The sequence below is a fragment of the Pyrus communis genome, chromosome 15 (assembly GCF_041283825.1).
Source record: "Pyrus communis isolate YQ-2024b chromosome 15, ASM4128382v1, whole genome shotgun sequence".
NCBI classification, from domain to species: Eukaryota; Viridiplantae; Streptophyta; class Magnoliopsida; order Rosales; family Rosaceae; genus Pyrus; species Pyrus communis.
The window spans coordinates 42755130-42782500 of record NC_142579.1 but is presented as its reverse complement, the minus strand read 5'-3'; the positions used below and the strand labels follow the sequence as shown (position 1 = coordinate 42782500).

The 27371-nt window shown below is 37.4% G+C and overlaps 4 protein-coding genes and 2 pseudogenes across 6 annotated transcripts in view; 1 reads left to right on the top strand and 5 right to left on the bottom strand.

The window, feature by feature from the left end:
* LOC137734324 (CO(2)-response secreted protease-like) overlaps nt 1-1354 on the top strand; it is a 3236-nt pseudogene extending 1882 nt beyond the window's left edge. The window contains exons 5-8 of the transcript XR_015956908.1: nt 1-240; nt 326-440; nt 524-734; nt 808-1354. The product of XR_015956908.1 is annotated as a CO(2)-response secreted protease-like (transcript). The remainder of the gene's footprint in view (nt 241-325; nt 441-523; nt 735-807) is intronic.
* Nucleotides 1355-1880: 526 nt separating this feature from the next.
* LOC137734334 (SKP1-like protein 1B) lies at nt 1881-3146 on the bottom strand. Its single transcript, XM_068473618.2, has 2 exons — nt 2737-3146; nt 1881-2299 (listed from the first exon to the last, which is right to left on the bottom strand). Exons 1-2 carry the CDS (start codon nt 3031-3033, stop codon nt 2126-2128), a joined length of 471 nt encoding a protein of 156 aa, XP_068329719.1. The 5' UTR covers nt 3034-3146; the 3' UTR covers nt 1881-2125.
* A 917-nt stretch (nt 3147-4063) lies between these two features.
* LOC137741659 (uncharacterized) lies at nt 4064-5977 on the bottom strand (annotated as a pseudogene). The gene is made up of 4 exons (XR_015956163.1): nt 5868-5977; nt 5640-5728; nt 5108-5460; nt 4064-4697 (listed from the first exon to the last, which is right to left on the bottom strand). The product of XR_015956163.1 is annotated as an uncharacterized LOC137741659 (transcript).
* Nucleotides 5978-6610: 633 nt separating this feature from the next.
* LOC137729719 (GDSL esterase/lipase EXL1) lies at nt 6611-9638 on the bottom strand. Its single transcript, XM_068468730.2, has 5 exons — nt 8010-9638; nt 7780-7910; nt 7461-7694; nt 7122-7380; nt 6611-6981 (listed from the first exon to the last, which is right to left on the bottom strand). The coding sequence occupies exons 1-5, from the start codon at nt 8260-8262 to the stop codon at nt 6779-6781; spliced, it is 1080 nt and encodes a 359-aa protein (XP_068324831.2). The 5' UTR covers nt 8263-9638; the 3' UTR covers nt 6611-6778.
* Nucleotides 9639-9993: 355 nt separating this feature from the next.
* Nucleotides 9994-11966, bottom strand: LOC137717727 (GDSL esterase/lipase EXL3-like). The gene is made up of 5 exons (XM_088686249.1): nt 11538-11966; nt 11114-11244; nt 10789-11022; nt 10443-10698; nt 9994-10349 (listed from the first exon to the last, which is right to left on the bottom strand). The coding sequence occupies exons 1-5, from the start codon at nt 11863-11865 to the stop codon at nt 10153-10155; spliced, it is 1146 nt and encodes a 381-aa protein (XP_088542375.1). The 5' UTR covers nt 11866-11966; the 3' UTR covers nt 9994-10152.
* Nucleotides 11967-14854: 2888 nt separating this feature from the next.
* Nucleotides 14855-16811, bottom strand: LOC137747195 (GDSL esterase/lipase EXL3). The gene is made up of 5 exons (XM_068487251.2): nt 16313-16811; nt 15944-16074; nt 15618-15851; nt 15264-15519; nt 14855-15170 (listed from the first exon to the last, which is right to left on the bottom strand). The coding sequence occupies exons 1-5, from the start codon at nt 16716-16718 to the stop codon at nt 14974-14976; spliced, it is 1224 nt and encodes a 407-aa protein (XP_068343352.2). The 5' UTR covers nt 16719-16811; the 3' UTR covers nt 14855-14973.
* Nucleotides 16812-27371: the final 10560 nt, after the last annotated feature.

Genomic DNA, 27371 nt, shown 5'->3' with positions numbered 1-27371 from the left:
AAACTGCGAAGTAAATTCCATGGAGGCAGAAAAGATCAAAGGGAAGATTGTTCTGTGTGACACCGGCGGTGATTTTTCGAGGAATGGCCAGATTGACACAGTGAAGAGTCTGGGCGGAGCAGGTGTCATTTTTCAAGTAGAACATCCGGGGGTAGCTGCAGGTACATACGTAGCACTTCCGGCAACCGTCATCAGTGTTAAGGACGGTCAAGAAATCCTCTCCTATATCAACTCAACCAGGTAACCCTAACTCTAAAACCAAGCCAAATTTAACTTCATCAATTGGACCTTCATCTCAAAATTAATCGATTACTTATTTGTCAAGAAACCCAGTTGCAACCATCTTACCAACAGTGACGGTGACCAAGTATAAACCAGCGCCCATCGTCGTAAATTTTTCAGCCAGAGGACCTGCATCCGGCACAAGGAACATTCTCAAGGCAAGCAAGCTGGCTTCTCATTTCCGATACCTAATTTTCCAAGAAAAGAGAATACCAATATTCTTAAAGTAGTTTGTTTGCAGCCTGATATTGCAGCACCTGGTGTGAACATTCTTGCACCATGGAAGGGCAATGATTCGCCGGTCGCTCTAGAAGGAAAGGATCCGCCGCAATTCAATATCCTCTCGGGGACTTCCATGGCATGCCCCCATGTTTCGGGGATAGCGGCCACTGTCAAATCTCAAAATCGAACATGGAGCCCCTCTGCGATCAGATCAGCGATCATCACCACAGGTCGAGATTCTTATTTCACAGTGTGTTTTACTTCTGAGATCGGAAGTTTAAATGCAACTTTCTTTCTTTGCAGCATCTCAAACAAACAATCTGGGAATCCCATTTACCACAGAGAAAAATTCTACAGCCACGCCGTATGATTATGGCGCAGGGGAAGTGACGACAACCGGACCCTTGCAACCAGGGCTGGTTTACGAAACCGAAACCGTTGACTACTTGAACTACCTGTGCTACTATGGCTACGACTTACCGACAATTAAAACCATCTCAAGAACTGTTCCCAAAGAATTTTCTCGCCCCAAGGACTCCAATGCTGATAACATATCCAACGTCAACTACCCTTCAATAGCAATTTCCAACTTTAATGGAAAAGAGAGCAAGAACGTAACCAGGAAGGTTACGAATGTTGCAGGAGATGGCGAAACGGTTTTCAGCGCTACTGTGGATGCGCCTAGCGGTCTAACTGTGAAAGTGATTCCTGAAAAGCTGCAATTTTCCAAGAACAACCAGAAGCTGAGTTACCAAGTGGTTTTCTCTCCCAAGGAAGATATGTTTGGGTCTGTAACATGTACAAACGGAAAGTACAAAGTCCGAAGTCCTTTCGTTATAGACATTTGAAAACTGAGAGGAAGTATTTCAATAAATCAAGTTATAACTATCATCGCTTTGTGTTGCCTCAGCAATAAACATCTGACCTAATAATATAGCAAACACGACGAAGCAGAACAAAGTAAAACCCGCAAACACCTGCTAAATGAAATACTAACACAAAATAAAACCCCGACCTGCTAATCAAATGCAACACCACAAGAAACCAAGAGATTGGCATGTCATGAAATGACTCCAAAGGATTTCAATGAAAACTTAAGCTGACCTCCACAGTCAATTTGGAAGGGGAAGCCCCTGCCTACAACAGAAGCCAATCTTTATTCCAATCATTCATCTTCCCTAATCACCACATCCGACTCACTATGGTTTCATCACAATCCGGCCTTACCAATGCCAGTTTCCAATATATTGGAAAAGACTACAATCTCTACACATAAATTAAAATGCAATGATTTGGGTACAATCAAAGAGGCCATATCAAATCGGAAATTCATTCTGCCTAAACAATCAATCAAATCAGAAGACAAGAACGAAAAATTGAGTAAGAACCACATTTTAAATATATTATCATAACAAAAGAGAACCACTTAACATCACAGTTTGCAGGTCTAGAAGAGCTAGAAGTGAGGTGGAAGTAAATAATAGTCGTAAAGGACTTCACTAAGTCACAAAACGTTTCAGATAACAGATAGAAACTAAGTCACGAAACAAAGCGCTTCAGATAACAGATAGAAACAGCACTCCACAACCACAGCTCATAAAAGAGTTCATCTCCAGGCCCTTCACTCAAAAGCCCATTGGTTCTCCCTGCGAACCTCCTCCTCTTCCTCGGGAGTAAAGTCGTTCTTAATGTTGAACGTCTTGCGAATCTCCTCAGGTGTTTTTCCCTTGATCATGTCCGCCACTGTTTGGCAAGTCAGGTCCAGCAAGCTCTTTATGTTCAAATAATTCGCAGCCTACAAACAACACAACTCGATACCATGTTTTCTCAATTAGTTTTACTACCAACAGAATACAGAAATACATACTAGTACAAAGAAACATATATTGGGTGCTTTCATAAGATCTTTTGCTAGAGCCTAGAGACAAGTACAAATTATTAAAAATCCAAGCGCTTCAGAAGCACTTCCTCACACCCAGAAGCACTTCTAAATTTTTTCTGCCAAACTGGCCCGTTGTAATCTAGTGGTCATCAAGTGTAGTAAATATATAAGCACGAATCATAATTAAAAAATATTTAATAATAAGACAAACAAATTCACGAATTTGTTCCCCTAAAAGTTTCTAAAAACGTCAATCAGAAATCAGATAATCAGAAACCCTAAAGTAATAAAGCAGTAAAGTAATCGAACTGCAACAGCAGAATCGAAAAAGGAGGAAAAAAGAAGCAGACCAGGATGAGATCGAAAAGCGTGACCTGGTCGACCTTGACGAATTCGGCGTCCCAAGCCTTGAGGTCTTCATCAACGGCGGGGCGTTCTTCGGGCTTCGCGGCCTCGACGTGCTTCCGGCAGTACTCGATGACCTTCGCCAAGATCTTGCTGGTGACGTTGGGCAGAGGGATCCCGTTGTCGGCACAATCGTCCTCCACCATGTGCTTTATCGTCTGAGATTCCAAAGCCACCGCCTCGTCCACCTCAAAAGTCTCCCCGTCCGAGCTCTTCAGAGTTATCTTCCTCTCCGACGACATCGTTTGGATTGCTGCCTTAACCTGAAAACCCGAGCGAGAGAGATGATATTGGGATTTGATAGAGAATTGGAGAAATTGGAGGACAAACAAAACAAAGTAATTTTATAAGAAGCCCGACACCTAGCTTCTCATTCTAATAATATTTTAATTTAATAATTTAGTAATTTTATAAAAGCCATATATGTTTTGATGGCCTACAACGGGATCGGAATAGTTTTACGATAAAATAATGAGAGTTTTAACGAAAAATCTGTAGTTTATTATAAGAAAAAAAATCATATTTTTACATTAAAAAGTTAAATCTGATACTATTTACTTTACCTTTTATTTTGTCCTTATCGTTAAAACTCAAAGTTTTCAAGTCATTTTCATTAGTTTTCCTTAAAATAATTCTCACTCTCATTTTTTTTTTTTTGAGAACTTTATCGAAAAGCTCATGTCCCGTTTACTTTAACGAAAAATCATATTTTTACACAAAAAAGTCAATCCTAGTACTATTTACTTTACTCTTTATTTTGTTCTTATCGTTAAAACTCAAAGTTTTCAAATCATTTTCATTATTTTTTTATTTTTTATTTTTTGGGTGAAGAATGGAGATTACAACCCAAAGATAACAACAAAACAACAACGAAACGAGTCCAAGAGACTCTGACAGAATCATCAATGAGAGCTGATTTAATTCAAACATGAGGCTTATCAAATACAAGACCACCAATATCTATGTTATAACTTCAATTGGCCAACTGATCCATCACAATTTTTTTTTTCTCTGTAAATGTGATTCAATTCACACAATATGAAGATCAGAAGCACCCTTATCAATAGCAAGCTGTAAACCAAATCAAATGATGTGCATTACTGACTATTTGAAAATGTTGTCAGCTTTATAATACATAACACGTATGTGGCGTTAATTTTAAACATAACGTGTAATAGAGTTCTTGTCATGTGAGTTTTTAGCACAAATTGAACATTTAATTGAAGGTGTTATTTTTAAACGTAACATGTAATAGAGTTCTTGTCATGGGAGTTTTTAGCACAAATTGAATGTTTAATTGAAGGTTCAACAAATCAAAACGTTCGCATGGTAAAATTTCAGGAAGATGAAGTCAAATATCCCATTTAAACCTATTGCCCATCCAACTGAATCTTCCGAATCATCAGCAACGGTCAGAGCCCATTCTATATGTTTGGGATTCGACTGCATCATCTCAATCCAACCCCCAAGCTTTGTGAACTCATCAAGTTCTGATTCCAACATTAGAGCAACAGATCCAGTTGACCGATTGTCCTGCGAGTTTGTTCCTAGGGGTGGAACAAAGGCTTCAATCATTGTCTCGGGGGATTTGCCATGCACCAAACTGCTAAAAGGAATTGTAATAGCTCCAATTCTATGCTCCCCACATTCACTTGATAACTTAGGTATTTGGTGCAGACCCAGAAGCGACAGCTTTGTTTCTCTAGGAAGTTGATAGACAATTTGCCCAAAGGTGCTTAAGCAGCGCCCAACTCTACCTGAACTCGGTTGCGTTGCTAGTACGGAAACAAACTGAGCCAAGGCAGCGACAACATTTGATTTTTTTCACCATTAAGCCAATTGCACAGCCATTGTGTTGATTTAGAAGAGGTGGCCCAAATGATGAACGATCAGTAAGGCCCTTCCCCTGTCATGAGAAAAGAAAATCATCTCTGATTTACTAAAATCCATAACAAGACCGATATAACACCAAAATATGTAAAATTTACAGGCATGATTGCCACAAAATAAACACTCTTACCAATGATATGGTGACCCTAGCTGATTCTCAAGGTAAACTTAAAGAACCGAAAAGATCATGGACGAGGATAAACACCGAGTAAGCCATATGCAAATTATATAAGCGTTAAATGTTCTGTAAGCAAACAGATACAATCGTTAGGTAGATATTACTTTGTGAGTCATGACCTTAATACTATCAAATAAGCACCTGAAAAGCATTCCAATTTCCACTGGTGCATACATATCTTATCAGAAAGAAGGAAAAGGAATACTAGAAACAATCTAGGAAACCATTGACATCAATGCGTGTAATACCTGGTGAGAAGGACTAGTAAGAACCACAACATCCCTGCACTGAGCTCCCACTGGAATTGCAATTGCAGACAACCAGTTGCTAACATTAGCCGTATAGTAAGCTTTTGCTAGAGAAAGTGGGCATTCTGAAAGATCAGAAAGCCTACTCTTGTGCTTTTGGCCGGCCACGAATTCTGCAACAAGCGTATCATTCTCCCTAACAGTAGTTTCAAAAACAAACCTCGAATCAATCTCAGTTCTCATTCCGGCTCGAGTAAGAGCATCAGAGCTGTGATCAACCTCATCCTCACTATTAAGCACAAGTAAGAATGCCCCCAAGAGATCAACCTCATCCTCATGTAAGTGTTTAATAGCTTAGTGCTTTATTTGTCATCTATATAATCTGAATAAAAGCTTGTTTCGGAATGCTTCTGGAATTGCCAAAAGTGCTTTCAATTCATATAATCAAACTGCTTTTAGCAGTGTTTAGCAGCAAAAACTAAAAATGCTTCTGGTTTATAGAGGCACTTATAAGTGCATTCCGGAGAAGCACCTGCCAGGCTGCCAGACTTGAATTTTGAATTTCTTCCAATAAGAGCACTTGTAGCAGAACATTCCCCAAAATTTCTCACCATGGGTGCTCTAGTATTTTAAATCAAATTACTATCAGCTTCGCTTAAGGTTGGTTATTAACTAATTAAATCTGATTAAGCAAACAGCAAAACAAATTAAAACATAAAAATACATGTGACAAAAAAGGAAGGATCATTTTCGGAAATACCGGATGTCGGCGAGCTGAAGGCTGAGGGCGGCCATGGAGGCTGTCGAACAATTCCTGGGTCGATTTCGTGAAACCTCGTATCTTGTCTGAACAAAAGCTACAGGTTCCATTTTAGAAACCTTACCAACACCTACTGACCCAGACAACGAAGGATTACTGGAAGCGATTTTTCGGAAACTCCGAGGGTTTTTTACGTACATAAACCGCTGGAATTTCAAAATCCAGACTCAACGCGAGAGCAGCAAGCCGGCAAGTATTTGGTCCACTGAACTTCCTTCTTTTCTCATTTTGCTTCGTTCGTCTTCTTTTTCTTTTTGCTTAAAATATAAACACTGGTCCTGGTCCTTGCCACGCTGGTTTTCCTTTGGTCCGAGTTGAAAAGTTAGCTTTTTATGTTTGATAATTTTAAGAAAATTAGGTAAAATGACCGTAACTCAAATCTTAATGGTTGAATTAGTCAAAATCAGATATCGACAGCATAGTAAAAATTAATAAGTTCAGCAGCTGAGATTTTCAAATATATAATTTCTGAGAATTTCTTATAATTTTACGAATAATAGAAAAATACTATGTTGACTTATCAATAAGAAAACGACACAAAATAAATGTCACTCGCTAAGAATCAATTAGAACGTGAAAAGTGGTTAGCTGATGGGTCATTTTTCTCAAACAACACAAACTCTATGTATTTATATAAAACTTATAATTGTTGAGATTCTGATACTAAATTGCTATAGAAGAAGTTCTCAATATCCCCTTTATAATCATTGTTTTGATGACTCAAATTCAATACCCTTTTGTTTTATTTCTCCATCAACATCAAGTATGAAGCATACCATGATTAGTACATAAATAAATACTGATTAATTTTGACTAAATTAGTAAGTTCTTCAGCAAGGTATATAACCCCTTTATCTTTGGCTGAATAAGTCGTTAATGCACTTTTGGAGTAACTTTGGGACAAATAACTTGTATACTCTTTCAGTTGGATGATAACTGTCCCAGAAAACGTACTCTCTGGTATTGTTGCATGTGTTTGGAGACAATCGATTGCACAATCTGACAACCTCTATTCTTCCTGTTCCACAACAACCTTTGTCTTCAACTTTAAATCCTGCATGCATAAATTCATCAGACTTCACGTAATTAACTTGGCTAGGACAATGTGTCACATCTGTACCCAAGTGTGTTTTCGATTGGATTAGAAATCGCTCGAATGAATGAAGCAAAATGTAGATATAATTGAATTAGTACCATATTTTTGTGGCTTGAGGATGATATCCATGAATGGACCGTAGACATCCATCAAAACCACCACTTTGGCATGGAATAGCTGCTTGTTAAGGCGGTCCACCTCCACGGATAGCTTGGAGTTGAACAACTCTGCTGCTCGATTGTATCTCGCAACACAATTTCTTTCTGAACCTTCGTCTACAGTTCTCATTGATGGCAAACATCCAACCGGTGGTAGCCCAGAAATGACAATCCTCCGTGCTCCCAATGCATATAATTCCTTAGTTTAGTTTATATTTAATTAGTACTGCTTTTATAACATGTTCACGTACTTGGAGCCAGAGAAGTTGAAGTACATACCCGCACGAAGGCTGAAGCCTCGGCCACCATAAAATCAATGTAGGCATCTATATTGTATTGCAAGGAGCGTGCAGGTGTATGAAAGTAGGTATTCACTAGGTCGTCACTACCTGTTACCACAAAGTGTAGGCTCTTGCTTACAATGCTCTTCGCTCTCTTTCCTCCAACATAATTTTTCAGCTTCTCTTTGTATTCGTTCAGCAGTAGTAATTGTTCCGATAGCGGTATAACAGACTGATGATCATTTTTTTTTATCATACTATTCAGCAAAATATGACTAAAGTCAAGAAAAAAATGAGTAGACATTATTTGTGTGTACCATCATCTCAGATGTTAATGGATCGAATCCTGAAGCGCCTGAAGCAAAGTTTACTCCGGTGGCAAAGTCCTTCTCTTGGAGACTTGGATCAAGATACGCCGGCAAAAGTTTTTTGATTCCCAGTTCCTCCACTGAAAAAAGAATTAATTAGTAGCCGATAACATTAGTAATTAATTTGATTAGGACTTGTATTATGTATAATAATATATGATTAAGAGATTATTACACACCAACGATGTCTGAGGGCACCTTGCCATTGCCAAATCTTCCGGTAGCCACTCCTCCCATAAAATCTCTTCCATATGGGGGAAAATTGCTTTTAATAATTGTTACAAGGTTGTTGTTGTTGCCTGTATCGACGATTGAATCCCCGAACATAAAAACAGCAGGAATTGTAACATTTTTTGGTAGCTTCACAGTTGCTTGGGCAGTAGAGAATATCAGGTCTAGAGAACCAAGCAAAAAGAAAAATAAACTGGTCATTGCAGCTAATACTGCAGGAGAAAACAATGAAGTTTTCTCATGACTCGCATTACGTATGGAATTATAAACACGCAAGAAGAATTCACCATATGTGTGAGTGTCAGTTGCGTGACTTCGGGATCAATTGCTTGCAGGGATCTGTTACCGCGCATGCAAAAGGCGTGCTTTCTGATCATATTAATTGAAACACTCTAAAATGCACCTACAAAATTCATCGTTTCTTCCCCTGCATGATAACTGAGTCCTAATCATATACAAGTGAACCTTAAAAATAAAATTGATACGAAGGAGTGCTACTACTTCTTTGTGTGAATATGCTTGCTGTAACTTTTTACAAGAATTTAGCTTTGTTAGTACTTCAGCTGCAATTATGTTTCTGTTCCTGCACCACAACTTATGTAGCTGCGGCCACCGAGGAGCGCGCAGCTGCCTGCTGCAGAAAATGGAACATTTAAATTTCAAGGAGTGTTCGCGTTTGGAGATTCGCATAGTGCTAATTACTGACTTTGAAGATTTATATATAGCCTCGGGGCAAGGCGAATTGGTGTTTTCGGTGATGTAGAATTAGGATGCACACCATTTGGCAGAACCGGAGGAGGGTTACTGATGGAGTGTTTGGAGAGTTCAATTCAAAGTTATCATCTGAATTTGATTGCATCAATGCGAACTTTACAGACGCGAAGCTAGTCTATATGGATCTTTGCCAACCTTTTCGTTGTTGTTGCCGGTTCCAATACTCAGGCGCCGCCCTTGAGACCACCTATCACGGCGCCTAATCTTACAGACCGCAGAATGCAGTGGGTCTTACTGGGGTCCCCTTCTCCTTCCAGATTTGAACTCTTCAAATTTATCCTCAAATTCTAGATTAAAGTTAATTAACTAAATTTACAATTTCATAAGAAGGCCAGGTTCGGACCTCTTCAACCTTGACACGACGATCGAATCAGACCTCGAGCGGTGAATCCGGGCGAGAGTCAGTTGAAGTAGAAGAGAGACTGTGGGTGGTTGAGCTTGTCGGGGAATCTTCCCTCTCTCTTTCTCCCGCCACTACGTCTTTCATTATTCCTAGCTTCAACAATCATCGCCGTTGGGATCCGTGCAAGTGGGATTTCGCAGTTACCCAGATGAGAAAACGACTCCCAAATCACAAAACAAGCCAAACCCAGATAAAAAACCAAAGAAATTAAAGTGGATTCGTTAAAGATTGTGTCTTTGATAAAGCCTAAAGTGGGAAAAGAGCCATGAAATTGCAGATGGGTTCGTTAAAGATTGTCTTTGGTAAAGCTTAAAGTGGGAAAGAAAAGCCATGAAATTGCACCAACACCGCTAAATCATGAGGAAGGGAGCGACGATGAGGCGGACAAGATGAGGTAAGGGGAGCGTCTTATTTTAATTAAATACGAGCATATGGGCATGCATATTGTGTGTGAGAAAATTTTTTATTTTTGTTTTTGAGATAGAAGGAAAGAGGAAGAGAGTGATAGAGAATGTGGGAGTGAGAAGTTATTTTTATTTTTATTTTTTTTTTAATTAGAGATATATTAGGATTACATGTAGATGAGACTTAAAAAAAACAGTAAAATTTGGTTATATGAAATTACATTTCTGCCGCATATTATTTCTTATTCATGTTCTGTTTAATTAAAAGGTTAAACTTGTAATTTCATAGGATTTTGGTTAACAATGAGTGTTTTATTAATTAGTAGAGATAAATTATTATATGAACATAAATTATTATAAACAATTTACCAAACATTTAACTACTTTATTTTACAATTATTTACTCTCATGTAGAAGCAGTTTTTTTTTAAACTGTTTTATTTTACAACTGCTTATTTTAACATTACAACATATACAAATTTTTTTTTTTTAAATCACATCAATACTTGCTTAGAAGAAGCGGCTGGAATAATTGTCGAGAATCTGCTTCACAATGATCTTGTATGCTCTTTCGGTTGGATGGTAGCTGTCCCAGAAAACGTACTTAGAGTCATGTGTGCAGACCCCTGCAGGTTGGAGCTGATTGCACAGTTTTGTTACTTCAATAAGGCCAGTTCCACAACACCCTTTATTCGCAACTTCAAACCCTGCCGACATGGATCGACACAAACATATAAATCTTTACTAATTTATAGGAAATGTAATGGAGCTAGCTAGGCAGAGTAAATGAAGCATCGTACCGTATTTAGCGGGGTTTTTTATGATATCGAGTAGCGGATTATAGATGTCAATGTAGACCATTCTCGAGTTTGGCAGGTTTTTGTTAAGACGATCCATCTCCACAGAGAGCTTGGAATTGAACAGCTGGCATGCTTGGTTTTGGTTTTCGTCACAATCTCTTTGTATGCCTCCATTTAACGTTCGTTGAGATGGTACACATCCGATAGGTGGTGCACTTAGTACGCCTATTCTTCGTGCCCCCAATCCATACAAGTCCTACAAAATTCATAACTTTGCTATATCAATTAAATTGTGAAAAGATGAACATTTTTCATTTTTAGCAATTTGTATCACGAAAATACGCACCTTGACGAAATCAGAGGCATGTTTGAGGATGAAGTCGGTGTAAGAAGGAACGTCATACTCCAATCTCCTAAGACCGCTAAGAAAATAGGTATTAGAAATATCGTTGCTGCCGGCTACCACAAAAATCAGACTGTTTTTTATGATGAAGTTTGTTTTCTTCTCTCCAACAATTCCTTTCAGCTTTTCTATGTACTCCTTGAACTGTTTCATTTGGTCGGATAGCGATGCAACTACCTACACAATCGAATTCCAGAATTAATGAAGGAGGGGAAAATAAAATTAACAAAAGAATAAAGGATTAGAGCTTTAAATATATAGGTCGTACCGCGAGTTTTGCTGTCAATGGATCATAACCTGCACCACCGGCAGCTATGACAACACCGGTAAGGAGGTCATTAGGCTGCAGGGTTGGATCCAAATATGCCGGCAACAGCTCCTTGATTCCTAATGCTTTCACTGGACATGAAAAAAAAAATCGTAACATAGAGGAGGGTAAATTGAACATTTTATTGTATAAGTCTATAAGAGAATATTTATTCGGAATATCTGGGACAAAATTAGAGATAAAACGTATTATATTCTCGGATTTTTCACAAAAAACTAGGAGTTAGCGCACAGTTTTTGATCTGTTTTACGAAGTTCTACAAAAAGCAAAGCCAGAGTGGCTACCAGTTAGTAATCTTTTATTAGTGTTTAATGGTGGTGATGATGATGACGACGATGATTGTGATAATGATGGTGATGACAACCTATGAGGTCTGAGGGAACCTTTCCATTGGAATATCTGCCGGTTGGCATTCCTCCCTTGAGGTCTTTTCCATAGGGTAAGAAATTGCAGCGTGCAAATGTCTCGAAGTTTTCGTTGTTGTTGCCGGTATCAACAATCGAATCTCCGAATACAATAACAGCCGGGATAGTCACATTCTCCGGTAGCTTGACTGTCGCAGCTGCCTCAGTAACGTTACTCATACTAATAATATTGCACAAGAAAATCACGAAAATTACATATGACGACTGCATCTGCAGCCTGACCAGTCTAGGACTAAACAGACCTAGTCCTCCTGCATCTGCATGCATTCTGGACAATTAAATCCCCAAGTTGCAGGTACACAAAAATAAATGATCGAAAAGAAATGAGCATTAACTTGTGGGTCTTTAATTTCCGATTGTGAATTTATATTAGTTTTCGATTGTTTCTTGTGAATTTAATCAATTTATATATGATTGTTTATTGTGTTTGTTGAGAATTTATATTAGTTTCCGATTGTTTCTGTTGAATTTTATATGATTGGCTGTTGTGTATGTTGTAAATTTATACACAAAAAAAGTTGAGGTTACCCGCATCCCTCTTATAAACCATTTTATACACAAAGACAGTTGAGGTTGCCTACACAAAGAAAGTTGGGCTACATCCCTCTTATAAGTCTTTGCATGTTTGGTCTCACACTTCATGTCGTCATTAGGTTTTGTTGCATCATTAAATTAATTGACGATATCAGGAGTAGTTCAATCTCTTATATGATTTAATCTCACACTAATGTGAAATTTTGTCCTCACATCCTCACAATATATACATAGATCGAGTCATAGATTTTTCTCAAGCAAGCTGTCAGTCGATGGCGTCCTTTTATTAACAACGCAAAATAAATAATTAGTTGTTTTAACTTTTTTCAACATGCAACAATTAATTTAGGTGGCTTAATAGGCTCTCCATACTGATACAGAACTAATAAGATAAAAAATTTATTTTCTCCCCTTTAGATTTTCTACATTAGAGAACAATTTTAATGAAAGTTTCGACAAATGTCTCATGCATCAGTTCATGCATAATGTCATTTTATTTTATTTTAAAATATACGATTTTAAAATAACTAAGAGAAAGCAGGCTTTAATTAGGCTATGTTTTGAGTGAAATACAAATGAGGGAGACATAAAGCTAAACTTCGTTGATGGAAATAACATATATAGCAAGTAACACGATAAGAGAACTCTACTTACAAAGAAAACATATGATAAAAATCATCTAAAACAATAGTTGGTAGAAGCACAAAAATCATGAATATAAACAAACGTTGCACATGAAGGAACGTTGGACAAGACCACCAGTAATATGGATCATGATCTGCACAAAAAGTTAATTAAGGCATCAGCTACAGAGTTGCCCTCGCTAAAAATATGGGAAACATAAACATGCATATGCCTAACTGGCCACAAGCAATTACTCCAATCAACATGCAAATACCAAGGAATAATAAAACTAGGAGAGTTTACGTAGTGAATCACGACAGTTGCGTCTGTCTCCAACCAAATGTGATTAACTTTCAAGTTCCAATGAAATTTAGGTCAAGTGAGAAAAAAACCTAGTTTACAAAGTTGTAGCGCTTGTTTAGAAGTACTATTAAAGTGACTAAAAACGCTTTTGGTAAAAATGTTATTTAGACCAATTATGAGTAAAAATACAAGTGAAATCTCAAAAAGTAGTTAAAGTGCTTCTTACGCAATTTGGCTGTTGTGGTAGTGGAGCAATAAAAACAGGTATATTGTGAAGCCAATTCAGTCCGTTCACTTGTACTAATTTATCTATATAATGTTTGTATTCACTTCACCCGATCGACATAAAGAGCTGCCGGTGCAGAAAACGTTGCTTCGCGGATTCTTCAAAAATACTTCAAAATTATGGTTTCTTGATGCTGCCATCTGTATCTCAGTGGTTTCCACGTGTCAAATTCTCTATTGGTCTAATTCATATCGATAAACAGATTTATGCATCTAAACATGTTTTTGTTTCGAATATATACGTGTGAATGATTTCAAGAAGCTATATACAATTCTTGTTTGTCTTGTTAATATGTCTGATTTCTTTGTTTCTGTTTGGCCCTAAAATTATTGGGCTGGGCCGAGTATGGAATTGCTCTCGGCCCAGAAGCGCTGCTCGAGGATTGCTACAAACCGACCGGTTCATGGGCCGCCTAACTAAGGTCGGTCAGGTCCTGTTTGGGAAAAGAATATTCCAGATGAATAAGAAGTGGTGGGCCCTATTGCGAAGCGGATGAATGAAGAGGTTAAGTCCTGATGCAGTAAGGATTCTCGGCCAGATAAGGATACCGGAAAGTGGAAATGAATGTGGCCTAATAAGAGGTTGAATTCAAAATCCTAATAGAAAGGGGATTGGCCGAGATAAGATGGATTGGGGTAAGAAGTCCTAGTTGGAGTATGGTTAGGATTTGTTCTTGCTGCTATACATAGAGAACGGAGTGCACAATTAAAGTCTCTCCAATTCAACACACAATTGCTTTGCGTAAACCTCTCAAACAAACTTGAGATTTTTCATTTTCTTTTTCCGCCAACATCTTCAGTTTGGATAAACAGCATTATGGAGGCAACCGGCGAACATCTTCAGTTTGGATAAACAACATTGTTGCCGTAGAATCAATCGACCAAGGAGCACATTCAGTTTGGATAAACAACATTGCATCGAGGCCGACTGGTTACCTATCCAAGTCTCGGTCGAGAAGGGTTTCCTAATCCTTATTGGCAGAGGTCATATTATTAGCCTTCTTGGCGAAGTAAGGTGTTACGAGTTACGACATTCGGCACATTGAACGCCGAGTAATTTTATGATTGGATACTCACAAGTGAGTTTTAGAGTTCGGCATTCTGACGGCCGAACCACCTTTACCATCAAGACATACGTCACCCTTGAGTATTTGTGTCCATATAGTCTAGTGTCGATTCGACGTGCTTATACTCTCACGAATATAATCATTGTGACCGAATCCGGCAACGACGATTCGTGAACTTCGTAGAATTAGTAACCTTGTCTTCAGGCTCGAGAATCCAAAGGCCGAAACTTGTTCCTTCCTCGGCTGTAGTCGCAAGATCAAGAAGTCAACAATGCGCTCAATGCAACATCAGCAAATTTTACTCCTCGGCCGACGAGTTGGCACGCCCCGCATCAACGGAATGACGTAGTTAACTCATTAGTTACTCGGCTTGCGCACCACGTAGGCTTTGTAATTTTGAGGGTCAACATTTTCATATAACAAAACCATGTCGACTTAAATCATTAAGCAACACATAACTCTTTGATTAACCTAAGTCCAGAACAAATCAATTTTACAAATCGTTATTCCAAGCAGGGAATTTGAAGGGTTTTATTCATTTGTAAAGATATAATGAGTTGTCTCAGATGACGAGGCTGGGATAATTGTCGAGAATCTGCTTCACAATGATCTTGTACGCTCTTTCGGTTGGATGGTAGCTGTCCCAAAAAACATACTTAGAGTCATCTATGCAGACTCCTGCAGGTTGGAGCTGGTTGCACAGTTTTGTTACTTCAATGGTGCCAGTACCACAACACCCTTTATTCGCAACTTCAAACCCTGCCGACATGGATTGACACAAACATATAAATCTTTACTAATTTATAAGAAATGTAATAAAGCTAGCTGGGCAGAGTAAATGAAACATCTTACCGTATTTAGCTGGGTTGTTTATGAGATCGAGTAGCGGATTATAGATGTCAATGTAGACCACTCTCGAGTTTGGCAGGTTTTTGTTAAGGTGGTCCATCTCCACAGAGAGCTTGGAATTGAACAGCTGTGATGCTTGGTTTTGTTTTTCGTCACAATCTCTTTGTATGCCTCCTTTTACCGTTCGTTGAGAAGGCACACATCCGATAGGTGGTGCACTTAGTACGCCTATTCTTCGTGCCCCCAATCCATACAAGTCCTACAAAATTCATAACTTTGCTAACTAGCTACATCAATTAAATTGTGAGGAAATGTACATTTTTCATTTTTAGCAATCTGAATCAAGAAAATACACACCTTGATAAAATCAGAGGCATATTTGAGCATGAAGTCGGTGTAAGAAGGAACGTCATACTCCAATTTCCTAACACCGCTAAGAAAATAGGTATTAGAAATATCGTTGCTGCCGGCTACCACAAGAATCAGACTGTTTTGTATGATGAAGTTTGTTTTCTCCTCTCCAACAATTCCTTTCAGCTTTTCCATGTACTCCTTGAACTGTTTCAATTGGTCAGATAGCGATGCAACTGCCTACACAATCGAATTCCAGAATTAATGGAGGAGGAAAAAAATTAAAATTAACAAAAGAACAAAGGATTAGAGCTTAAATATATAGGTCGTACCGCAAGTTTTGCTGTCAATGGATCATAACCTGCACCACCGGCAGCTATGACAACACCGGTAAGGAGGTCATTAGGCTGCAGGGTTGGATCCAAATATGCCGGCAACAGCTCCTTGATTCCCAATGCTTCCACTGTACATGAAAAAAAAAAATCGTAACATAGAGTAGGGTTAATTGAACATTTTATTGTATATGTGAATAATTATTCAGAATTTCTGGGACAAAATTAAACATGAAAATTATATTCTCGGATTTTTCACAAAAAGCAAGGGCTAGGGTTCAAAGTTTATTCCTAACTCAATTATCATAATAATTAATACCAGTTAGTAATCTTTTATTAGTGTTCAATGATGATGATGGTGATGATGACCTATGAAGTCTGGGGGAACCTTTCCATTGGAATATCTGCCGGTTGGCATTCCTCCCTTGAGATCTTTTCCGTAGGGAAGGAAATTGCAGCGTGCAAATGTCCTGAAGTTTTCGTTGTTGTTGCCGGTATCAACAATCGAATCTCCGAATACAATAACAGCCGGGACAGCTGCCTCAATGACGTTATTCTTACTAATAATATTGCAGAAGAAAATCACGAAAATTACATATGACAGCATCTGCAGCCTGCCCAGTTTAGGACTAAATAGCCCTAGTCCTCCTGCAACTGCATGCATCTGGACAATATCACCAAGTGGCAGGTACACAAAAATAAATGATCTAAAAGAAATGCATCTGGACAATATATAGTTAAGATCGAGTCTGGACCAAAAAATTGTTCGAGACATAGATTTTTCTGAAGCGAAGCAGTCAGATGGTATTCATTTATTAACAACCCAAATAAATATTTAGCTGTCAACAATTAATGTTACTCTTATCACATTTTTTACACTATATTTGTACTACCTTTTTTAATAATGATGGGACTTAGATGTGTTGTTGAGCTCTACCTCAATTAAAGAAGTGAGACAAATGTGATATAAAAAATGAAGAATATTTTTGTTCACCACCTTATTTATCAACGTTGAATGAGTTTAAATTTTGACATTTGTGTATTGGAAAAACAGAAATTTCAAAATTTAAACTCATTAGGTTCAATTCTTGCTAAATGTAAAATTGAATCACATTATTATAGCAAATTCATTGTAAGACTAAGCTCATTCCTCATCCCTTAATGTACATACTACCGTTTGTTCAAAAAATAAATAATAACAATATACAATAATGTGCATTACCAATATTTGAGATGGTAAGTGTAAGTGTGTAACGTCACTCTTCTTTGGTTGTTCTAACTTTCAACATGCAATAAATATTTAGGTGGCTTGATTAAGCTCTCCAGGCTGATATATAACTAACAAGATATAAGAACACCCCATTCCCCCGGTGGAGCCCACTTTTAATATTTTATTAATTTTTTTAATAGAAAATGTGTGACATCCCACATCGCCAAGGGGAGTGATCCTTATATGTATATTCTCATCCCTACCTAGCACGAGGCCTTTTGGGAGCTCACTGACTTTAAGTTCCATGGAAACTCCGAAGTTAAGCGAGTAGCGCGTGAGAGGACTCTCATGATGGGTGATCCATAAGGAAGTTCTTGTGTGAGTTCCCAGAAACAAAACCGTGAGGGCATGGCCGGGGTCCAAAGCGGACAATATCGTGCTACGGTGGTGGAGCGGGCCCGGGATATGGTGGACCCCAGACCGGGATGTGACAATTTGGTATCAGAGCCTAACCCTGGCCGCGTGTGTGCCGACGAGGACGTCGGGCCCCTAAGGGGGGTGGATTGTGATATCCCACATCGCCCAGGGGAGTGATCCTTATATGTATATTCTCATCCCTACCTAGCACGAGGCTTTTTGGGAGCTCACTGGCTTCGGGTTCTATGGGAACTCCGAAGTTAAATGAGTAGCGCACGAGAGCACTCCCATGATGGGTGACCCACTGGGAAGTTCTCGTGTGAGTTTCCAAAAACAAAACCGTGAGGGCATGGTCAGGGCCCAAAGCGGACAATATCGTGCTACGGTGGTGGAGCGGGCCCAAGATGTGACAAAGTAGGCCCCCCTTATGCCACGTCAGCATTTAACAGAGCAATTAACAGACAACTGACAGAAGGTATGACATTGCAACAAATTCGAAGATAACGGACAATATCGTGCTACGGTGGTCGAGCAGGCCCGGGATATGACAAAGTGGGCCCGCCTTATGCCACGTCAGCATTTAATAAAGGAATTAATAGACAACTGACAGAAGGTATGACATTGCAACAAATTCGAAGATAAAGTATAGGTATGACATTGAAACTTTTTAAAGACAAGGTATGAAACGGTTAATAACCCAATAGTTGAAGTAGTTTTATGTAATTTACCCAAAATAATATTACAATTCTCAAATAAAGCATGATTTATGCATATGTGATTAAACTAATGCTATTTTATGTGTTGATGGCTCTAATCAATTATAGACGGAGCTCGATGCTTAACCACCACCACGACGACTCTTAATTGCTTGATGTGGAAGTTGCTTGGTGGGGGATCGTACCCTCTTGATATACAGTTGACGTATATAGTTGAGAATTCATAAATATCAAATCAATCAATGTTGCGCGTCTCTCTTAATTATAAGCTCAGGTAAATTACATAAAACTACCTCAACTATTGGGTCATTAATAGTTTCATACCTCGTCTTTAAAAAGTTTCAATGTCATACCTTATCTTCGAAGTTGTTGCAATGTTATACCTTCCGTCAGTTGTCTGTCAATTCCTCTGTTAAATGCTGACATGACATGAGGTGGAGCCCACTTTTTATTAAAAATATTTAAAAAATCAATAAAATATTAATTAAATATTAACTAACCCCATCTGTTGTCCCCCCCCCCCCACAAAAACCTTCCTACCCACAACCCCACCCTCACCTCCCCCACAACCCCCCCCCTTTTTCCTTCCCTCTCCTCCCACCCACCTCCCTCTCCTCCACTCTCTTCACCTTCCCTCCCATTCAAAGTCTAATATATATATATATATATATATATATATATATATATATATATATATATTCATAAACAAATTTGAACCCAAATTGTCCAGATCGTCGCACCCCACCCAAACCTTCCTTCCTCGGACCACCTCAGCTGGTTTTTCTTTTTCTTTTTATTTATTTATTTATTTTTTTAAGTTTTGAATGAGAAAAGAGGTGAAGAGAGTGGAGGAGAGGGAGGTGGTTAGAAGGAGAAGAAGGGAGAAAGTGGGGTTACGGGGGAAATGGGGGGTGGGGTTCTGGGTTTGGAAGGAAGGTTTTGGGGGTAAGGGGGGACGACAGATGGGGAAGATGATGAAAGGGATGGGGTTTCGAGTGTTGAGGGGGGGGAGGTGGGGTGATGGGATCTAGGTATGGTTTTTTTTTGTTTTTAATGTTTAATGTTTAGTTAATTTTTTTAATTTTTTAATAGAAAGTGGACCCACCTAATGCCACGTCAACATTTAACAGAGGAATCGATAGATAACTGACGAAAGGTATGACATTGCAACAAATTCGAAGATAAGGTATGATATTGAAACTTTTTAAAGACGAGGTATGAAACTGTTAATGACCCAATAATTGAGGTAGTTTTATGTAATTTACCCAAAATAATATTACAATTCTAAATAAAGCATGATTTATGCATATGTGATTAAACTAAAGCTATTTTACGTGCTGATGGGCGCCTAATCAATTATAGAGTGAGCTTGATGCTTAACCACCACCACGGCGGCTCTTAATTGCTTGATGTGGAAGTTGTTTGGCAGTGTATCGTACCCTCTTGATATACAATTGACGTTTACAGTTGAGAATTCATAAATATCAAATCAATCAATGTTGTGTGTCTCTCTTAATTATAAGCTCGGGTAAATTACATAAAACTACCTCAACTATTGGGTCATTAACATTTTAACAACCCAATAGTTGAGGTAGTTTTATGTAATTTACCCAAAATAATATTACAATTCTCAAATAAAGCATGATTTATGCATATGTGATTAAACTAATGTTATTTTATGTGTTGATGGTCGTCTAATCAATTATAGAGGGAGCTCGATGCTTAACCACCACCACGACGGCTCTTAATTGCTTGATGTGGAAGTTGTTCGGCGGGGGATCGTACCCTCTTGATATACAGTTGACGTATACGTTCAGAATTCATAAATATCAAATCAATCAATGTTGCGTGTCTCTCTTAATTATAAGCTTGGGTAAATTACATAAAACTACCTCAACTATTGGGTCATTAACAGTTTCATACCTCGTCTTTAAAAAGTTTCAATGTCATACCTTATCTTCAAATTTGTTACAATGTCATACCTTCCGTCAGTTGTCTATCAATTCCTCTGTTAAATGCTAACGTGGCATGAGGTGGAGCTCACTTTTTATTAAAAATATTTAAAAAAATCAATAAATTATTAATTAAATATTAACTAACCCCATCCGTCGTCCCCCCCCCCCAAAAAAAACCTTCCTTCTAAACCCAGAACCCTACCCCCTACCTCCCCCGCAACCCCCCATTTTTCCCTCCCTCTCCTCCCACCCACCTCCTTCTCCTCCACTTTCTTCACCTTCCCTCACATTCAAAGTCCTAATCAATTATAGAGGGAGCTCGATGCTTAACCACCACCACGACGGCTCTTAATTGCTTGATGTGGAAGTTTTTTGACGAGGGATCATACGCTCTTGATATACAATTGACATATACAATTCAGAATTCATAAATATCAAATCAATCAATGTTGCGCGTCCCACTTAATTATAAGCTCTACTTTAAGGACACACGAATTACGGGGCATGCAGGGCATCTGCTTGTAAATTTCGTGGTGTGGCTCTGCATGTGAATGTGATGCAGTTGGAAGTTGACTTATAACTAAATGAGGATCATTAGATTATTAATGTATTATAATGGTCGAGATGAAGCGAAATGTGGAAAAATGCTGAAGTTATGTTATCGAAATTAGACGTTGGGGAGCTATGATGGAGAAGCAAACTCTTTTTATCTTTCTTGTTTTTTGAAGGGTGATTTTATTCTAACCCAATGAAGAGCTTTGGGATCAAATTCTATATTTGTGTTCATATATCGTAGGATAATATAAATAATTATGATCATAATATACATGTAAATTCAATCAATTAGATAATAACCAAATGCATCAAACACATATATCAATAAATAAAGCAGTAAAAAGGAAAAGTAAAGAATTATTCGGGTTGTTTGCCCGATGCACCATTCCCATGGTGTAGGGGCGATTGTGCAGGTATTATTAGATACGAGGAGCTTTGGGGTAGCAGACAGAGTTCAGAGAGCTTGGAGTGTTAGGTTACCCCTATACTTTTCCTTAAATAGTTGAAACTATTGTTATTTTCAATGCAATATTCCAGTTTGTATTTCTTGGCATCCCTTTATAGTTCACCGTCGTGCGTCGATCCTGGATGTATGTCGGGATCGGAGCATGACATAACTAATCATTCATAGCTTCACTAGAATAAACATGGGTACGAGCAATGAAACATACATCCACATTATGGTGCATATCAGAAAATTCATTTCATGAGAATCTCAAATCAATTTGATTACATATAAGATATCAAAAGTAAAAGTAATTATACGCACATTGAAAAAAATTCAATATTATTTGTTTGTTCTAGTGAGCAATGACATAAAAGAATTAGAAAATATTGTTAAATAACCAATAGAGCATCAAACAGTAATCTATATTTCCATAGTATGCTTCAACATTAAGTATAGAATAGTATATACACATAACTATTTTATAATTGACAACAGATTCAATCTCACGATAAATCTCACAGCCATATATATAAATATGAACATCAACCGTAAAGTAACTACACGTACCTACATAAAAGTTTAACATGTTCGCCATTTTGTCTCATGCTAAAAATCTCAATAATTTCACATGTGTAATCTCTAAGACGGAACCAAAATAAAAAATAAAAAAAACTCATGTTACTTAAAAATGATATACATTCCCGGCTTTTTTTTTTTTCGCTTTTCTTCTTGTTTTTTTATTTTCTTCTTCCTTTACTTATTATATATATATATATATATATATATATATATATATGTAGCACAAAATGCATATTAGATCAGGACTAATGGAAGTCAAAAGTATGAAGTGGTGAAAATACAATAATTCAAGTACTCACATGAAACAAATAATATGCAAATGCAAGTAATGTAATGCGGTAGTCTAGAAATGGAACCATTTCTTGATTAAGAGAAAAGATCAAATCGAATAATTCCGCTTGGCTTCTAGAGGGAATTATCGATACACCTAGATCTTAAATAATCAAATAATTCATTAGTTTTCCAGTAAGAAATTCTTATGCAAACACAAAGTCAATAATCTAGAATTATAAGTTAAATCACAAAATGCATAACAACTCATATGCCGACAATCTCATTTAAAATTTTGACAACTACTTAACAATGAAATTCGTTCCCTTAGCCTCAACAATGTCGAGACAACATGCATAAAGTAATTATGCATATACATGATTCATGAAACAATATTTCAATTGCCAAATGAAAACAAAATTCAGTTTCTAGGTCAAACTTCATTTACCCTTTTATACATTTGTAAATTATATACTCTGCAAGAATATGATGAGATGCAATCAAACTGAAACAGAACTTTCGGTCATTAGCAAACAGGTCTAGTTTTATACTGCAATTTCAAGAATGAGATATTTAAGCGACATTTTGTTCAGTTTCTAATTTTTTTTTTTTTTGGGACGTTTTGACACACCCGGATCCGGAATGTCCACTAAGACCCCAAATCGAGCTGTGCTGGCCAACATCTGGAAGGTGACGAAGCCATAAAGTGTGATAGTGTACAAAATGTGAATAAATTAAAACCTAAAAGTGCTTAAGTACACGAGTGCGTGATGAGCAGGTCTGGACCCATTTCACGCGTGATACAGAGCATAGGTATAGTACAGTAAGGTAAGATAATGATTATACCATCATAAGAAGACATCTGTATGAAAAGTGCCACGAATCCTCATCGATATGGAACTCTGCTGCTAGAACCTGGAGGGGTGCAAAAATAGAAAATGTGAGTGAGTGAAACAAAACTTTTCAACCCAATTTCAATTACCAAATGCAGTAACCCCTCGCCGTAACACCTATATAATTTCTCAGAAAATAACAGGCGTGACTATAACTCTAAAGTTTAACCAAAATAACCGTCTCGCAATTATGCCGTGTCAAATATCTCAACAAGAATAAGTAACCCAGGTGAAATAAATCAATATGAAATGGTATGTCAACCAGATCCACCTATTATGGCCTGTACGGCTGAACCAATAGCTCATCAACATGCTAGCTGGAGTTACCTCACGTGAACTGTATGGCTGAATCAATAGCTCATCAATCAATGCTTGCATATAAGTCAGGAGTCACTTATAGTGACCTGTACGACTTATCCACATCTCATCAATCAAAGCTAGCATATAAGTCGGGAGTCACCTATAGTGACATGTGCGACTTATCCACACATCTCATCAATCAAAGCTAGCATATAAGTCAGGAGTCACCTATAGTGACCTGTACGACTTATCTATATCTCATCAATCAAAGCTAGTCAATAGCTTAATAACATGCTAGCCAATAGCTCAATAAGTATACCTCCACATGAATCGGAACCACCTAAAGTGGTATATACAACATGACTGGGTGTAAATAAATACGCTCAAATGCTACGATCACGTGAAGACTGTGCGAATAATCGCGGGTCACCTATGAGTAGAAATCACCTATTGTGGTTTGTACAACAGAAATGTGCATCTACCTTGGATCCAAGGTGAGCGTAAGGTGCGGGAGTTGAACATCACGTGAAGGACTGTGCCCTAGCCACGGATGGGAACACTAACATCGGGGTGCAGGTTTATAAGCTCTAAATGCATCTAATATAACATGTACGACTCATGGGCAACTTGTACGACAAGGTTGAAGTTGCCTAAAACATAAATGTAGTCATACCATAACTCCATCATTTCAACTAATACTATAAACTCACCTGAACTTACCTGTGTGTCCTGCGTTCACCTTTGCACTTCAAAGCATTCACAATAATTATGTGCAGATAATATACATATGCCATGATGCAATCTAATACTCAACCTAACATAGTGTTTCCAAATATATATATATACAACATGGCATGAAATGCATAATCTATAACGCCCCACTTCCAAACTATTTATTTTCGGGAATAATTATCGGTGATAAGCCCAACTAGACACTAGTTTAATTAACTATCATTACTTACGTTTCCTTACTTTAATTTCTTGATTCTTCACACATTGATTTATGACCAACATTTAACCACCAAATCATAAGGTTAAGTCTCACATTTTCCACCAATGTCCCTCACATTGCTCAATTCCCCAAACAAGGCTATTGTCTCAATTATTTAGTCTCAATTATTATATGGCTGCATCTACCGTCTCGTTAGACTGCCTACGTACCCTAAACAGGGACCAAGCCATTTGTAGTTCATTATAGTCCTCCAAAGCATTCACAATAATTATATGAAATATTCAATTTATAAACGTTTGTGGAGATGTCAATCTTATATATATATATATATATATATATATATATATATATATATATATACACACACACACGATAGAAAGGAAAAGACCCACTCACCTTAGGTCCGCGCTACAACTCCCAAGCACGAATATCGAGACGTCGCGAGCGATCCTCACCAAGAACAATTATTCAGTCCCGTAAAACATATCCCAAGGACATTCTAGAATGATTTGAGATCCATTGACCAAAAGTCAACCGTTGGTCAAAGATCAATGGTAGGGTCCACAACCCTACGTAACTCAATCTGAAAGATTCGCATCTCGGATTTCCGATCCATAACTTCCAAAGATCCACATCGTGCTTCCAAAACATCATACTAAAGTTTCATTATGATCCAACGGTTGGATCTCCGCCAATTGCCAATTCAAGTGGCAGTCAACGTTTTATTTTACGAACTTACAAATCTAATTCAGGAAGATCCGTAAGTTAGATTCCCAATCCATAAGTTTCTAATATCCTCAAATATTTCATACCATAATGTATTAAATTTTGATGACGATCCAACGGTCAAATCTTCAATTCATGCAAGGACCTCGTGATGGCCAACTAGGTGATCAACTACGAATTTTCATTAAAACATTAAAATTTCACTAAGCAAATGAAAAATATGGAATCGAGTTGTCAAAATTAGCCTAAGATGGTCAAGTGGGGTCTCGGCCCACGCGTCGCCACACTCGCCGCCATGATTCATTGGAAAATTCAACTATCTCCAAGAATTCTCAAATTTCACAGAAATGAAGATCTCAATGAGAGGAATAACTTTCATACCTGTGGCCAAGGTCAATTTGGCCGATAAACACCTCAAATTCCCCTAAATCCGTTTGAAACCCTATAATGGGTGAGCTTCGATTCTCATTCCTCGGTGTTCCAACACCCCTACAACTGGTTGGGTCTTGTTCCTGGGTCCAAGGGGAGTTGATTGAGGGTGATAGTGGGTAATGAAACTCACTGGAACAATGAAATCGACTTTGAACACCTCCGGTGCTCCAGCACTGTTCTTGGTGATTTGGAACTTAAAAAGCCACGAATTTGGGTGAAGATGGAAGAGGGAAGGTTGTGGAAGAGGTTTCAGGTGTTGTATGGTGATGATTCGACGGAAGAAATGGCAAAAATCGTCAGAATTTAGCTTGGGTGGCGCACGGGTGTATGGAAGGGAAAGCTAGGCTTTCCCCACTTTTTTTTTTCTTTTCTTCTTTTCTCCTTTCTGATTGGTCAACCCTTCATTTAATTGATTGGTCCCTTTTCTTCCCTTAAAAACCGATTGGCTTCCTTCCCACAAAATTGGAGCTCAAATTATTTAACTAACTTTAAATAATAAATTTCAAACGTTTGTAACTATACTGTTATAATTCAGACTCGCAAACGGCTTTCGCCTATGCATTCGTACCAACGAGTACTATGAGGATAAGCTAAAAGAATAAGTCCCACATCTCTCAAACCGATAGTCAACGGAAGTCAAATTCCTTGTCTCTAGGGCATTTTCGTAAATTCACTCTTTTAAAATTAATAAAAACGTAAAATTAGAGACGGGTTGTCACACGTTTTGATATAGACGCCTCATTTTTTAATGTCGTAAACTAAACATCTATTCCTTTTACAAATTTGATTAAACATTTTCCCTACAATTTTGGTACTTTAATTTTATTTTATTTTATTTCATTAGGAGTCTATTCATGTTAGTATTCCTTTTTTTCCTCCTATTTTTATGCATCTCTTATTATGATGATTTAAGATTTTTTTTTATTAAAATATTTATTTTAGTAAATTAAATAGAATGTAACAAAACCCGTTTTTAGGTACGTTTGGTTATATCGGTACGTTTGATTATAATGGTACATTTGAATTTTTGGTCCATTTAGTTACTTTTTGTCCTAATAACGAGGAATTACTTTAATTAATTATATTTTTTTTATAGAAAGAGTCGTTAACAATGTAAAAGTTTAAATTACCTTAATTAATTAATTTTTTTTATAGAAAGAGTCATTTATCAACAGACAATAGCCTTTTTGTTAATTCAAAATTATATGATTTATTGTTATTATTTAGCATTATCTACAATAATAAAGATTTATCTCCGATCAACTAAAAGTTGTTCTAGAGACTTATCTACCAAAAAACAAGACTATCTAGAATATTATGTATGAATCAAACATATTTTTAAACATTCCAAAAAGATGAATATTCATTTTAATATAGTTTATAATTGGGTATGTTTTAATTCGGGGTTAGTACGTTTTCGTTTGACGTTGATACGTTTTCATTTAATTTTGGTACGTTTCCATTTGTCGTGGTTGTACATTTAGATTTGAAAAGTTTAAATTTTTAGACTTAAATATAGTTGAAATTATTTAAAAGATATTTAAATATAAATTAATTTCAATTAATGTGAAGTAGTTCAAGTCTAAGTATCTTAATCAAATGTTTCAAAAGCTTAATCAAAAACTCAAAAAGCATAAATGTTTAGCCTACAAAAGTCTAAAATGAGGCATCTAATTCTAATTTTTTTTTTTTTTTTTTTTTACTCAAAACAACAATGCACATTTAATTTGTTTCAAGATAAAATTATATATGCAGACTCATGCATATTCGGTTTTTATTCGAAGAATAATGAGAGTGCACATACAGTGTCTGTAAGCACCCATAATCGTAACAAGAATTAAAATTGAAAACCTATTTGCAGGAGATCGTCGAAAGAAGAAGCAATCACATCAATTGGTTATTTTGTGCTATACAGATATACACATTATTTCCTCATAGAATTCAAGCCATACAAATGCAAATTGGAAAATTAAAC